General features: G+C 38.2%; 1 protein-coding gene across 1 annotated transcript; it reads right to left on the bottom strand.

Moving 5' to 3' along the window:
• Positions 1-4934: 4934 nt before the first annotated feature.
• On the bottom strand, positions 4935-9597 carry LOC147861337 (importin subunit alpha-like). Its single transcript, XM_087323471.1, has 10 exons — positions 9315-9597; positions 7578-7674; positions 7384-7475; positions 7125-7256; positions 6758-6943; positions 6475-6638; positions 6274-6352; positions 5949-6077; positions 5735-5862; positions 4935-5616 (listed from the first exon to the last, which is right to left on the bottom strand). Exons 1-10 carry the CDS (start codon positions 9516-9518, stop codon positions 5244-5246), a joined length of 1584 nt encoding a protein of 527 aa, XP_087179597.1. The 5' UTR covers positions 9519-9597; the 3' UTR covers positions 4935-5243.
• Between the last annotated feature and the right edge of the window lie 6287 nt (positions 9598-15884).

The raw sequence follows: 15884 nt of genomic DNA, 5'->3' as shown, positions 1-15884 counted from the left end.
TTCGGTTTAAACAGTTTCGTGGATCGATGCGATTTGGTTCAGGTTTCAACTTTTGTGAATGGTTCGGTTTGGACACTCTCGAACCAAACCGAATTGTTGCCGATTGTTACTTGCCCCACACAGAAGCCAATTCGAGTAGTCCTGAACCGAACCGAACCAAGCAATATAATCAATAGTCCTGAGCATCCGATTGTCCTTGGTTTTAACTCATAATCTTGAAATTGATCGGAGAAAGTGAGCAATCAATGATTTCCAACTTCCTTGTTGCTACTAACCGAGATTCAAAACCTCACTAAATCTTGATTATATCTCTACAAAGATTACAAAAAGACAAACGAAAAAATGAAATGTTTGTATTTGCAGTGATGACAACTCTATCCTCTAGCTCACAAGGGTCGGATGCCCTCCTCCCTACTAAGTACCTAGAATTCGAAGATGTCTTCAACAAGAGTAAGGTTAGTACTCTCCCAGATCGCCCTTATGATTGTTCTATTTATCTACAACCTGGGAAAGAGCCACCATTGGGGCTAATATATAATCTCAAGGCCCTTCGAGAGTATATAGAAATGCACTTGGCAAATGAATTCATTCGACATTCTAAAAGCCCTACTGGTTGGGTCTCTACGACTAGTCATGGACTATCGAGGTTTAAACAAAATCACAGTTCGAAACAGATATGCTTTACCCTTGATATCGAGTTTACTAGAGCGTCTTAGTTGAGCCAAACTTTTCACGAAGCTAGACCTTCGAGGCACTTATAACCTTCTTCGAATACATCCAGGCGATGAATGGAAGACAACATTTCACACTCGATATGGACATTTTGAGTACATGGTTATGCCATTCAGCTTCACGAATGCGTCCATAGTTTTCTAGCATGTGGAAAATGATGTTTTCCACGACTTCTTGGATACATTTACCATAGTATACCCTGACAACATCTTGATCTACACCAAAACTCAAGAAGAGCATGGCATACACGACCACCAGGTCCTCCAACGCTTGCACGAATATGAGCTCTATGCCAAACTCAAGAAATGTAGCTTTGATCGTAACCACGCGGAATTTCTAGGTTATGTGGTTTCAGAACAAGCTATATCTAAGGATCCATATAAGGTCTACCAGTTCTGAACTGGCAAACACCTTATTCATTGCGTGATGTTTAGTGATTCTTAGGATTTGCAATTTCTTACCGCAAATTTATCAAGAATTATTCAAACATTTTGATGCCTCTCATGGAACTTACACAAAAGAACAAGTCATTCACATGGAGTTCTAGTGTGGACAACTTTTGAAAACCTAAAGAGAGCATGCACTTCTGCTCTTATTCTAGTTCATGCCGACCTAGAAAAATCCTTCATCATCAACGCAGATGCGTTTGATTTTGCAGTAAGAAGTATCTTGTCACATATTGGAGGTAATGGGAAGCTGCATCCAATTGCTTTAATTCACGCAAATTCGAAGCCATGGAGATCGATTATGAGATTCGCGACAAAGAGCTTCTAGCCATTATAGACTCATTCAAACAATGGAGACATCTCTTAGAAGGTTCTTGCCGCCAAATCATTGTTTACCATGATCATAAAAACCTCACATACTTTCAAAATGCTAGAGTCTTGAGTCGAGGCCAAACTCGTTGGGCACAATTTCTTACGTGTTTTGACTTCCTCATCAGATATTTCCTAGGAGTACAACAAGGAAAGGCAGATACTTTGGCACCACGAACAAGAGAGCCCACATTTGATCATCAAAAGCAAGTAATCTTGGGGCTTGATCGATTACGACTATTAACTGTAAATGCCTCCAAAGCAAGTCCTGAAGATTCAAGGCTTCTTGATTCAATCTGAACGTATACATTTCTAATGAAATTGCTCAAGATGTATTGAATCATATCATTTCAGATCATGTTTCTTGTTCAAGCTCCAAGCATCCTCATAAAGGTTATATCCAATTTAGATGGCGTAATGGTCTACTCTTTCGTAACACTCTTTTGTACATCCCCAATGGTTCGTCTCAACTCCAAGTAATGTAATATTGTCATGACAACCCAATAGTTGGGCACTTTGGAATCCACAACTTTGGAGCTAGTTTCTCAAAATTATTGGTGTCCCCATCTTCATGAATTTGTTGAGGATTATGTTCGTAGTTGTGACGTGTGTTGTCGGTCAAAGATTCCACAACATTGACCATATGGGTTATACAGCCATTGCCAATTCCAATTAGTTCGTGGAAATCTGTCTCTTTGGATTTTATTACGGATCTTTCGATTTCTAAGAGTTTTGATGTCATTCTCACTGTAGTAGATCAATTCACTAAGATGGTGCATTTTCTTTAATGCACGAAAACTATCATATAGTGAAGAAATTGTAGGCATGGTTATGAAAGAAGTATTTCGACTTCATGGTCTTCCAAATGACATCGTTAGTGATCGCGGCCCGCAATTCATCTCAAAATTCTGGAAACACTTGCTTGAGATGCTCAAAGTCACTTGTAAAATTTCTTCAAGCTATCATCCACAAAGTGATAGTCAAACCGAGTGCACAAATTAGACACTAGAACAATATCTTCGGTGTTTCATCAATTACCAACAGGATGATTAGGTAGATTTTTTGCACTTTGCAGGTTTGCATACAGTAATTTGGTTCATTCCTCAACAAGATATACTCCATTCTTTACAAACATAGGATATCATCCCTGTTGGACAATGATTGAACATCGAGAAATATGGAAGAATCCTACTCGAAGAAATCTAGAATTATAATTGCTTTATTATTCTAATCTACATCTATTTTTGAATGATAAATTGTTGAATTTTGTCCTTATTGCGGTTTGCGTTTAAACAAGGATTTTCTGCTCAAGAATCCTAGCATCAGGTAGTAAAATTCTTCTACTCACTTATTTTCCCCTTGAAAACTTGGGCCCAAAGGAAAAGAGGGCACGAGACTTTATGTTCGCCAAATACCCCTCCTTTCCCACAAAATTTATAATATATTTAAATTATCCAATTCCTAAAGTATACACCCTACAAAAATATGCAATTATTTACATAAGTTTAAATTATGTACACATATGCCCTCCACCTACACGCCTATATACCCAAACAAATTTACCCGTAAACACAAAGGCACGTATGCACTCACAACTATACACTAACAAATTAAACCATTGTTTATTTACATGTAAAACTCTACGCCCACGCATGGGCACATATACAAAAAACAGAAAATTCAGCAAACACATGCACAATCACACACAAAGCACACACCTAATTAGTTGTATGAACAAATCTTCAACTTGTGGACTCCTTACCAAGTGCACATTCACATACTAGTATCTACAAAGGGTTGTCATTCACATGCACCTTTTTGCACCTAGATTCTACAAAATGCAAAACTTCAAGTGATCCACATATTGAGTGGGAAATTATTGAGAGAAGCATAGGCAACTTCAAAGGAGAAATTCTCAAATTTATCTTCCCTTCCCCAATGGTTTTGTCTGTATTTCACATGCATGTACATATTTCTATGACACTAGTGAGCCCAAGTGTTCCTTGACTTTCTTCTCCTCATCCTCCTCATTATTATGTCGTATGAGGGATTTTGTGTTTAACCAACATAGATTCATGTACATTCCTCTAAATGTTTTCCATTATTAATATAGCTATATTAGAGCTTCTACCATGAACCATGGCCATGGTTTCGTAGCCAAATTATGAAAACAAATATAAGTTTTAAGCTCAATACTTAAAATGTGTCATCATTATGATAACAATGGAAAACATTTAGAGGAATGTAAATGAATATGAGCTATAAGTATTCTAGACTTTGGTGAAGCTTCTAGATACTATAATCTTAATATTGAGAATCCATGGAATATTTTACATATATTAGCCCATCGAGAAGAAAAGGAGTGCCACAACAATGTAGTTCTAGACTTGAATTGGCCCATTATGTAGCATTCATTGAAACATCTCGTAATGAGGTTAGACATTAATGTATTTTGATGACACTCGCAATATCTACAAGGACAAAATATGAGGAAGAACAAGAAAATTGATTTTCCTAGACTAATTTAGGTGTTGAGCATATGAACAAATTGTAATTAGATGATGTATCAATAGTCTAAGAAGAGAGATTCATAATGATTTGATCTTGACCATAAAACATACTTAAAAGTATGTAACATCAACATTCCATGCCACAATACATCGTAGTGTTATTGACATTGATTTGCACCTTGACAATTAAGCAAGAAAGCGCTAGTTAGGTCATGCAATTGCTTCAACATAAGTCATCTATGATAAAAAAGATTGCCATATTTGTGTAGGTTATATCGTTGACCAATTGGTTATCTTGAATAAGACCACGTATCTCGCCCATCTTCAGCATAAAAAATCCATTGTTTGAATAGAATCCAAAAAATACTGTTCATCAATTATCCGATCTTTGCATTCATGAATAGGTCGGTTTTCTAAGAATAATAGGGTACAAGTAGTAAGTACCCATCAGTGCTTTGTGCTAATCAAAGACTTTCTAGGAGTAAATTCATCTTCAATTAATGGAATACCACAGCAATGATAACACCAGGTATAGACCCCACTAGATTAAAAGAAAAAGAAATTGATATATTTAGAGTGCAGAGTAGAGCATTCCCATGTCAAAGTAATCAAAATGGAAGGGATCATAAGACAAACATGCTATGTTTTGGATCCTAGCATTTCCATTTCAGTGTTCTCCATTTGAATGAGGCCAACTGGTATAAATAATTTTCCTAAACTAGAAGCAAGCAAGATAAAATAGCACATAGAAAATAAGCACTACCAAAGAAGTGGTTTTGTATTACATATTAAAACACAGTTAAGCTTTATAATTATTGCCAGAACACTGCAAATCAAAACTATACTCATGTTCAAACATATCCTCAAAACACAACAATTTGGTTAAAATATAGGATTCAGCTTTAATTAATGACCCAAAATGAGGGCATGTAAGGTTTGTAAATGTTAAAAAACTGAAATACTCTTTTGATGCCTCATAATGGCAATGAGAAAGTTGAGGACGTTCATTACAAGCCACTATCTAGTAATTATATATGCATCACGATGGATCATCTTAAAAGGAGCTTTAGTTTCCATCATGAGTAACCAGTTACTAGCATCAACCTCAACAAGCTTCTTGAGGGGCCAGTAACGCTATGCCAAATATGAATAACAATATGGAATATAAGATAAAGAAACATATCATTTAAGCAAAGTTGAATCCACCACTTGGAACATTCTGATTGCTAAAGTTGAATGCTGGCTTACTGGTACCGTCACCAGTATTAGCAGTACTCTGATCTTCCTCTTCGGCCCAATATGTTTCCAAAAGCTTAACTGCCTTATCATATATGTCACTATTATCATGTACTTGTAAATTCTCAATCTTTTCAAGTCCTTCCGCCTCGTCGACATATTGGGCATATAAATTAATGCCACCTGTGTTTCCAAGATCCTTCTCAGCTTCGCCAACTTTCAGTATATTTTCAAGCCCTTCTAAGCAAACAGTGATTATGCGTGCATCCGAACATGTTAAAAGATCACATATAGGTTTGATGCATCCTTGATTCACAAGATACCTATTCAAGAAGTTTCAATTTGTCAGAAATCCAGTATCCATCGTGTAAACATATAAATTATAAGAAAACTATCAATGAATTTCCTATAAACATCCACATGGAAGGTGTAGAAAATTACTTTATTTGATCATGTGTTCCACCAGATGTTGTGTTTGAAATTGCCCAAGCAGCCTCTTTTTTTATTTCAAACTCTGCATTTGCAAGCAATGCTAGTAGGGGCGGAATGATATTTGCATCAATCACAGCCTATATTATTCATAGTAAAAACAATTGAGGAGGAATTGATAACCATATCAATTTCAAATATCTCAAGCCAAAATTATGAGTCAGACCTGGATTTGCTCCTTATTTCCAGCTGTTATATTAGATATGGTCCAACAAGCTTCCTTCTTAATGCTTTTCTTATAATTTTGTGTCAGCAAATTCAAAAGGCATGGAAGCACTTGATTATTAATCATATACTGTAAACAACATGGGTGTGTGTCAGTGATAGAACATCACAAACTATTCAGATGCAAGTCTACTTATAAAACCCATAGATTCATTGTCAAAGTTAACAAGAGATCAAATAAGAAAGCAAAAATTGCTGATGAACAAATATATAGACAGTAAAATATCTCTATTGGTTTCTCTTTATCCCAAACAAAGTGAAATTACCTGTGTTTGTGTATCATCTCCAGTTACTATATTTCCAACAGTTCTTAATGCAGGAACAAGAACAGAGGGAGAATGGTGCCTGAAATAATTTTATCGTTTTTAAGGAGAGAACATATGAAGGTAGAAAACAATTCACAAGTATGAAAGTAGCAAAAACATATGAATTATTGATGAACTCCAATGAAGATTCTATAATCTTACAATAGTAATTCTACAAGCCTTGGACAAACACCAGATTCTATCACAGCCTGAATCTTTTCATTTGGGCCATCAGAAAGATATGATAGTGCCCAACAAGCATCTATAAGTACATCATCATCCGAAGAATGAATTAGTTGTGCCAGCGCTGGAAGTGCAACTTTAGTCTGTTATAGCATAACAAAGCAACATTAATCAGTCTCCAAAGTCCACTCACATTATAACTACATACTTGAGCAATAAAGTTGAAGAGTTCATCATAACACAATTTTTCTTGAAGATATACCAGCTCAAATTTGGGGGGAGGTTTTCCTCTGCAAAAGTTGGATAAAGTCCAAGTTGCATTTCTAAGCATCGATAGTTTTGCATTCTCATTCAGTTGAGCTAGCAAAGGCATCATTGCATTGTGACTTAACACTAAATCTCTGCATTTCGGTGAATCTCCGGCTATGTTTCCCAATGCCCATACAGCCTACACAAATCCCAAGAAAAACCTTAAATTACAAGATGTGAATATTCACACAACATGCAGACATGCAAAACCACAAAGTTTGCATGATGTCATTAAAATCAATGAAAAGATAGTGAAGATGAACATGATTTTACCATCACAAAGGACGTGCATTACAAACAAAGAATGAGGATAATAATACCTGCTCTCTAACATCATCTCCAGGTGCACTAAGTAGTTGAACAAAGATGGGAACAGCACCATGATCTATGACAACTTTGGTATGTTCAGAGGTTCCTGAGGCTATATTGGTTAATGCCCAAGCTGCTTCAAACTGCAGCCAAAACACCAAGTATAAAAAGGTTTAAGGTCATTAGATTGATCTCTGGATTTCAGCAGTTGATACATCATTCAGTAGTGGTATCCAAAACCAATCCATGTATCCTATAATTTTGACATACCTGCAACTGAGGAAATTCATAGCGGACAAGAAACTCAACAAATCGGGGAACAACCCCAGCATCGATAACTTCTTGTATTGGAGGATTGTGTTCTAAATAATAGCAAAGAGTTATAATTATTAGTATCTGTGCATAATCATGATTTGTGTCAGGGAGCAAACATTACAGGCAACTTAACCTTTTAATGGTCTTACCTATTGATAGGAGCTTTCTGAATTGGTAAGTGGCTTCAACCTGAAACGCTGGATCATCTAACCATACACCATTCACCATCGCAGGCAAGCTTTCCAGCTACAAAATAATAAAAACAACGATTGTGAGGCAAACCAAGCATTTGGAAACTGATTCTTGGGACCGTGTAATTGTTAACAAAAGAATTTTCTAATGGACAAAAATGTTTTTTTTCACAGCATAACAATCTGAACCATATAAAGGTCAATAAAGACTTATGTTTTCAGCACAATCTGAACAATTCGTAAAGAGTGGAGTATTGGATAGTCGCAAGATTCTGATTTCAGAACCAAGAGGGAACATATATAGAGGGAAACAGAGCTCCAACGTAGTTCAAAATCATTGGAAAACATCAATAAAAAAATCATTGATTTAGATTATAAACAGTTCAAATTCTTATCCAATCAAAAATCAGAGTTTCAGAATTAGATAAAGAGATCCGTAGATATAGAATCACAGACATTCAGAACAACATAAAAAAATGGCAGAAATCCTAGCTGTATCTTTAAAGATACCATTTAAAATAAATAAAAGAAGAATTAGATCACTATAACCACAAGACAGCATCATCATTATTGTATAGGTATGGCCTCACAACATCTACATATTACCAGAAAACATAGATATGTGATATGTTATCATAGAGAAACAAAAAAACCATCGTAGCACATAGATATGGTATCAGAAAGATCCAATGATGAACATATGACACAGCCTCTATATATCACAATATAATATAGATATGGCATCATTGTTGAACACAAAAATATCATACACATAGAGATGGCATCAAAAACATCCAAAGATGAACAAATGGGATAGAAATGACATGGGAACATCAATGGATGGCTACCATCGCACGAAATCACAGATATATAGAAAATTTCCCATATAAGTTATGGCACAAATATGATATAATGGATATAAAAAGCTCACATTTATATCTTCACATGACATCAGATATCCGGCCACCATAGATCAAAGATTCACACAAATAGAACCAATATCTATGAAGAATCTACAAACAGAAACTAGAAAAGGATGGAACTCACAACATTTCCTGTAGATGATAGGTGACCACTACAAGTCCAATATGGAATCATAGATCACAACAAAAGGAGCTCATTACTTCTTCTCTTTGGCGTCATAAATATCCAAAGCTCAAACCTTTTACATGGATATGTATCCGTGGCTCGTCAACTAACATAGATATGTCATCATAGACCTCCATATCTCGCTATTTTACATAGATATCCAAGGCACGCCATTTACATAGCTATGGCATCACAGATATCCAAAGCTAGCCACTTTACATAGAAGTGCTACCATTCGCATTGATATGGCATTATAGGCATCCAAAAATCACCACATTATATAGTAATGGCCTGATAGACATCCAACGCACACCATTTCACATATATATGTCATCACAGACATCCAGGACTCGGTAGTTTACAAATGCATGCCTTTACAGATATCGCAAGAGGCTCACCATGATATGTCATCTCAGATATCCAAATCGCACTATATCACATACATATAGCATCATGAACATCTACAAACGCTCGCCATTTCAATGGATATGATATCATAGACATCCAAAGATGACCGTATATTAACATGTAACCATGAAATCAAAGAGAAAGTTATACTGATCCGACAAAAAGTGAAACACCTACATGAAAGGAGGCCATTCATACCTTCTTCTCGGTCGGAACGGCGCCAGAGACAGCTTGCTGAGGAGGCATACCTTCCTTGCGCTTCTTCAGGAGGCTCTCCTCGCGCTTGCTCTTGCGGATCTCGACAAGGTTGTCTTCCCTCTTGCGGCGAGCTTCGTCGGCATCGACAGAGACCTTGTAGGCCTTCTTGCGGACCTCTGCGCGGAAGTTGGGACGGAGAGACATGGCGAAAGAGGTGAGCGAGAACCAGAGAGGAGTTACGGGAGAACCCTAGCAGCAGTCGTAGCAGCTGCTGCAGAAGGAGAAGAAGAAGAAGAAGCAATTCCAGTTCTGAAGAAGAAGAAGCAATTCCAGTTCTGAGGATTCACAAAACCCTAGCCATTGTTCTGTGGAAATGTGTGTGTATATTCGTTCTTTCAAATTTTTGGGAGGAAGCTATGTATGTATGTATGTATGTATGTATATATGTATGTATGTATGTATGTATGTATGTATGGTATGCATGTATGTAGCTATGTATGTATGTATGTATGTATGTATATATGTATGTATGTATGTATGTATGTATGGTATGCATGTATGTAGCTATGTATGTATGTATGTATGTATGTATGTATTTATGGTATGCATGTATGTAGCTATGTAGGTATGGTATGCATGTATGTAGTTATGTATCTATGGATGGATGGATGGATGGATGTAGCTATGTATCTATTTATGTATGGTATGCATGTAGCTTTTTTTCTTTTTCTTTTTTTTATTATTAAAGACATCCTGTCATTAGTGTAATCATTTTACAAAATTAAAATTCTATGTGATTGGGGGAGGGGGGGGGGGGGACAACCATTTCAGAGTTTGAAAATGCCAATAAGGAGTACCACAGTTGGCTGTCTCATGAATGGAGTAGCTTCCCATATAGTGATAAACTCATGCCATTGAGCAATTTTAGCATCAGAATCTCTAATAATACCATCCCATTGTCCCTTCAAAGTATGAACTATGTCTAACCAAATATTTGAAACCAATTCGGTCGGTGGTGTTTTCAGCTAATGGAAAATAAGAGAGCACCTAACCTTCCAAATATGATATATAGTGGTACTACTCAATATCTCCCATACTGGTTGGACTTCCTTTCGTATTCCTATAAACTGTAATGACAACAATGGCACTTTATGAACTCTTCCAAATTTAGTGCAAAATCCATGGTCCATAGATTCGGTGTCATAATGAAATGCATCACGAACAAGAGATGTCCAAACCACCATGCCCCAAGTGAAAACCAATGGGGAGAAATAGTTAGCAAAAATTCTAAGGAGACGTTGCCATATCAGTTGAGACTCAGTACATTCCCATAAGCAATGTTTTTGAGTTTCCATTTGTAAATGGCATCGTGCACAAGTAGAATCTACTCCCATCCTATGCATCCATGTGCCAACCGGCAAGGCTCGATGTACAAGTAACCATTATACATGCAATATTTGATGCGGTTGTTTTCTTGCCCATAATACCACCCAGAAATTTGCAAGGAATTGGGGAGTAATACCTTGTTGATTCCAATATTGAAATGCGGCCGGTATCACATCTCGTGTATCTAAAAGCACATGTCTTCCTAACTGTACAGAATATTGGAAGAAATTGAACTTGTTACCCGTAAAAGGATCTGTCCACTGATAATCCATTGGATCCCATTCTAATTTGAATACCAGTTTTTTAGCCAACACCCACAACTTCCAATGTGTCTTTATTTCCTCAATCATTGGATCAATGTACCATTTCCGGTCAGCATATCCGATGACTCTTATCTTGTGCTCCAGAGCATAAGGGTAATCTATCCTCATTCCCCCGGACTGTGTCAATTGGTTTGCTTCATCCACCTCAAAAGATCGGTAGGTCTTATCATCTGAATATCCCTTAACAGCCAAGAGTACTTCCAATCTTGAATAAATCCCAACCCATATGTGGCTAGAGTTATTGGGTGGAATGGGGAATCTACTCATAGCATCTTGAATTTATTGATACATTATTTGGCCACCATGCATACTACCTAGGATTTCTTTTTGTTCTTCTCATGACCGTGATAAAAAACGTTGCCATGTCTGAACAGTTTTTGCAGGACCTTCTGCCATTTTTCCCCACGATAACCATTGTCTAGAACCCAACAGTGAACCATCTGATGTTGTAAACAACATATTCCAAACTATCATTTGTCTAAGATACTCAAGATAATGTTTGGGTTTAGGTTTATTGCAAAGCAAACCAGGTAATACTTGTTTCCATGCTGAAAATAATGTTCTAATAAACTTGTCTTCCCACTTGTTGGTTGTAGGTACTATGAAATTTTCCCTAAATATCCAATTTACATCCTTAGACCAAGGGGCACCTAATCGAGGAGAGCAATCTGAACAATGGTCAAGCAATAGTACTTTCCATATCTCTTTCCCCGTCATAAATCCTCTAATGAGCAACTTACTTAATAATGCTCTTGATTGGTCTACTGGATCAATAATGCCTAGTCCCCCTTTAGAGCGAGGTAAGGTAATAACATCCCATTTTACTTTAGACCGAGCATTGCCTTCTGATTTGCCAGACCATAGAAAATTACGAATCAATCTGCATATTTTTAGAATACATGACTTGGAGAATATTCAACACGACAAAACATACCATGTTGAAGCCAATAAAACCTAATTGGCAACTACAATCTGACCAACAAAAGACAACTTGGTTGAACTCCATAATAACAATTTTTGCCTCAAAGACACTAAGAGGGGAGCCGCTTGATTTTCCATCGAAAGATCAATACCTATAGTACATCCTAGGTATCGAACTGGGCAACCTGATGGTATCCATCGAAATTGCGTATGTGGATTCCATTACGGAGGATTTACATCTCCCACCCAAAATGCATAGGACTTGTTCCAATTAACCAATGCACTTGAAGCCTTACATAATGTAGATATGGCCATTTCTGTTTTTAGCAAAATTTCCAAATCACCTTTCAAGTATAGGGCATGTATGTTATGTATGTTATGTATGCATATGTTTTTCTTTTTCTTTTTTAAAGAAGATAATAGATATCATGTCATTAATGTATGTATGTATGTATGTATGTATGTATGGATGGATGGATGGATGTAGCTATGTATCTATGTATGTATGGTATGCATGTATGTTATGTATGTTATGTATGCATCTTTTTTTTTTAAAGAAGATCCTGTCATTAGTGTACACATTTTACAATATTTTAAACTCTATGTGATTGGCGGCGGCGGAAATAACCATTTCGGAGGTTGAAAATGCCAATAAGGAGTGTCGTAATTGGATGTCATGAATGTAGTAGTTGTCCAGATGATAAGAAACTCAAGTCGTCGAGCAATTTTAGCATCAGAATCTCCAACTATACCATCCCATTGACCCTTTAAAGTATGAACTATGTGTAACCAAATATTTGAAACCAATTCAGCTGTGTTGTTTTAAGTTGATGGAAAACGAGAGAGCGTCGAGCCTTCTAAATGTGATATACAGTCGTACTACTCAATATCTCCCATACTAGTTGGACTTCCTTCCGTATTCCTAAAAACTATAATGACAACAATGGTAATGCATGAACACTTCCAAATTTAGTGTAAAATCCATGGTCCATAGATTCAACGTCATAATGGAACGCATCACGGGCAAGTGATGCCCAAACCACCATGCTCCAAGCGAAAACCAATGGGAGAAAATAGTTAGCAAAAACTCTAAGGAGACATTGGCATATCCACTAAGACTCAATGCATTCCCATAAACAATGTTTTTGAGTTTCTGTTTGTAATGGCATCGAGCACAACCAAAAGATACACCCATCCTATGCAACCATGTGCCAACCGGCAAGGCTCAATGTACAAGTAACCATTGTACATGCAATATTTGGTGTGGTTGTTTTCTTGCCCATATGATAACCCAGAAGTTTGCAAGGAATTGGGGAGTAATACCTTGTTGATTCCAATATTGAAATGTTGCCGGTAACACATCTCGTGTATCTGAAAGCACATGTCTTCCCAACTGTACAGAATATTGGAAGAAATTGAACTTGTTACCCATAAAAGGATTTGTCCATTGATAATCAATTGGGTCCCAATCTAGCCAACACCCACAACTCCTAATGTGCCCTTATTTCCTCTATTAGTGGATCAATATACCATTTACGATCGGCATATCTGATGACCCTTATCTTGTGTTCAATAGCATAAGGGTAATATATCACCATTTCCCTCAACCAAGACGATTGATTTGTTTCATCCACCTCAAAAAACTAGTAGGTCTTATCCTCTAAATACCCCTTAACAATCAAGAGTACTTCCAATCTTGAAAAAACCCCAACTCATTTGTGGTTAGAGTTATTGGGTGGTATGGTGAGTCTACTCGTAGCTTCCTGAATTTGTTGATACATTATTTGACCGCCCTGCATATTACCTAGGATTTCTTTTTGCTCTTCCCATGAACACGATAAAAATTCTTGCTAAGTTCTAACTGATTTCGTAGGACCTTCTGTCATTTTTTCCCACGATAACCATTGTCTAGAACCTAACAATAAACCATCTGATGTTGTAAACTGTGGGTTCCAAATTATCCTTTGTCTGAGATACTCAAGATAATGTTTGGGGTTGGGTTTATTGCGAAGCAAACCAGGTAATACTTGTTTCCATGTTGAAAATAGTGTCCTAACAAATTTGTCTTCCCATCTATTGGCTGAAGGTACTCAAAAAATTTCCCTAAATATCTAGTTTACATCCTTCATCGAGGGGCACCTAAACGAGGAGAGCAATTTGAACAACGGTCAAGTAATAATACTTTCCATATCTCTTGCTCCATAGTATATCCTCTAATGAGCATCTTACTTAACAATGCTCTTGATTGGTCTACTGGATCAATAATACCTAATCCTCCTTTAGAATGAGGTAAGGTAATAACATTCCATTTCACTTTAAACTGAGCATTGTCTTCCGTTTTACCGAACCACAAGAAATTACGAATTAGTCTCCATATTTTCAGAATACACGACTTGGAGAATATCCAACGGTCAGAACATACCATGTTAAAGCCAATAAGACCTGATTGGCAACTACAATCGGTCACGGACACACCAACCACAGACTCAGATGGAACACGGATGACAAGGCTGTTACCGGCCGGCAAAGGAGTCCAGAGTGGGAAACGGAGAGTTAATTAAGTAGTAGGAATGTGGTTGTAATTAAGCTATGAGTGTGGACGGATGGACCGGAAACGGTATGCCGTTCCGGATCCGGACCGATCCCGAACAGGTGCGGATGGCACCGTTTTGTAATACAGACCGGAAACCTATTTAAAGGCCCGGATACAATGTAATAGTTAGCGGTTAATTAATGAAAGCTTAAGCGTTGTTATCTCTCTGTGTCAATTGCCGTTCTGTCGTAATTGTTATATCTTACGCGTGTTATGAAAGACGATCCTAATAAGTAACTTAATTAAGTCAGATTAAGCGTTGAAGTCTAATCCGGTTGCCGTAACACCCTTTGGTGAAGTGTCTCCCGTAGACACCCTGTGTTAGGCCATTGTCCGGCCCGAAGAGTTAACACAGTTTTTGGCGACCACGATTCCTGTTTTTGCAGCGAACGACGGCACGGATGGATGTCTAGATCAACGCACGACCTGGTTATAGATCGAACTCGATGCCTTGCCGAAAGGCAAAGGAGACGCGAGGCTTTCTAGCAAGCGGCGCAGGAAATTAGAGCGGATCGCTCGTTTTCCAACGTAATCCAGAGAGTAGCGGAGGACTCCCTCTGGTTACAGCAAACATCGCACCCGGACGACGGCAGCAACCTAAGCAGCCTCCGGGAAACCGAATCCCTTCTCCACGCGTTGGCAAACAGAGAAGGCGAAGCAGAAGCCTTTTCAGCATATGAATCGGACTCCGAAGGGGAATACAACGTGCACACGAACTACCGTAGCAGCAACGAAACCCCGGGCGGACCGGAGAACGAAGGATCAGATACTTTACTGACACCGGAACCGGAAGTGCTAACGCTGGAACCCTCGGAACCAGCAGAGGAAGAACGACCTCCGACACTGGAAGTCGAAGAGGAGAGGCCTCCGTCACCAAAGGAAGAGGAAAAACAACCGACGCCGGAAACAAATCGGGAAAGACCATCGACGCCGGAGAAAATTTGTCATCCGGTTTCAACGGATGCATAGTCAGCTTGCCCGCGCACCTCCGGAAGAGGAATTACGGACTATATTCCTAAACGCGCTCCGGGAACCCGTACGCACGGTAATCGACTTCCCCACAAGTACCATCGACCAGGTCATTGGCCGGGTGAGAGAGATGGAAAAGACAAGCTCCTGGCTCACATTGGGAGCACTTCAACGGGCGTTACCGTCCGATGAAGACCTCCGGTTTCGGCAAGCAATACAGTGCACAACCTGCTTGAATTCCGGACACTCGGCTCTAGAATGCACTATGAGGACGCAATGTGTAATCTGTCAATCCAAGAGCCATACAACGGATAGGTGCGAGTATAATCTGTTGAATCGGCAAGCACCGCCCGTCTGACAAATTGAGCCACGCAGCAG

The sequence above is a fragment of the Azolla caroliniana genome, unplaced genomic scaffold, assembly GCF_043228905.1.
Source record: "Azolla caroliniana isolate FFs.n. ecotype wild unplaced genomic scaffold, voAzoCaro1.0.p SCAF_8, whole genome shotgun sequence".
Taxonomy (NCBI): domain Eukaryota; kingdom Viridiplantae; phylum Streptophyta; class Polypodiopsida; order Salviniales; family Salviniaceae; genus Azolla; species Azolla caroliniana.
Note: the sequence above shows the minus strand (reverse complement) of the source record. Positions and strands in the feature narration are given on the sequence as shown.

What these genes read in the sequence shown, in the direction of transcription:
- LOC147861337 (XM_087323471.1), bottom strand. Translation starts at nt 9,518, where the DNA reads ATGTCTCTCCGTCCCAACTTCCGCGCAGAGGTCCGCAAGAAGGCCTAC. An exon ending in GAGATGATACACAAACACAG is followed by an intron (nt 6,078 to 6,273) that starts GTAATTTCACTT and finishes TGTTGTTTACAG; the next exon opens with TATATGATTAATAATCAAGT. An exon ending in GAAATAAGGAGCAAATCCAG is followed by an intron (nt 5,863 to 5,948) that starts GTCTGACTCATA and finishes TGAATAATATAG; the next exon opens with GCTGTGATTGATGCAAATAT.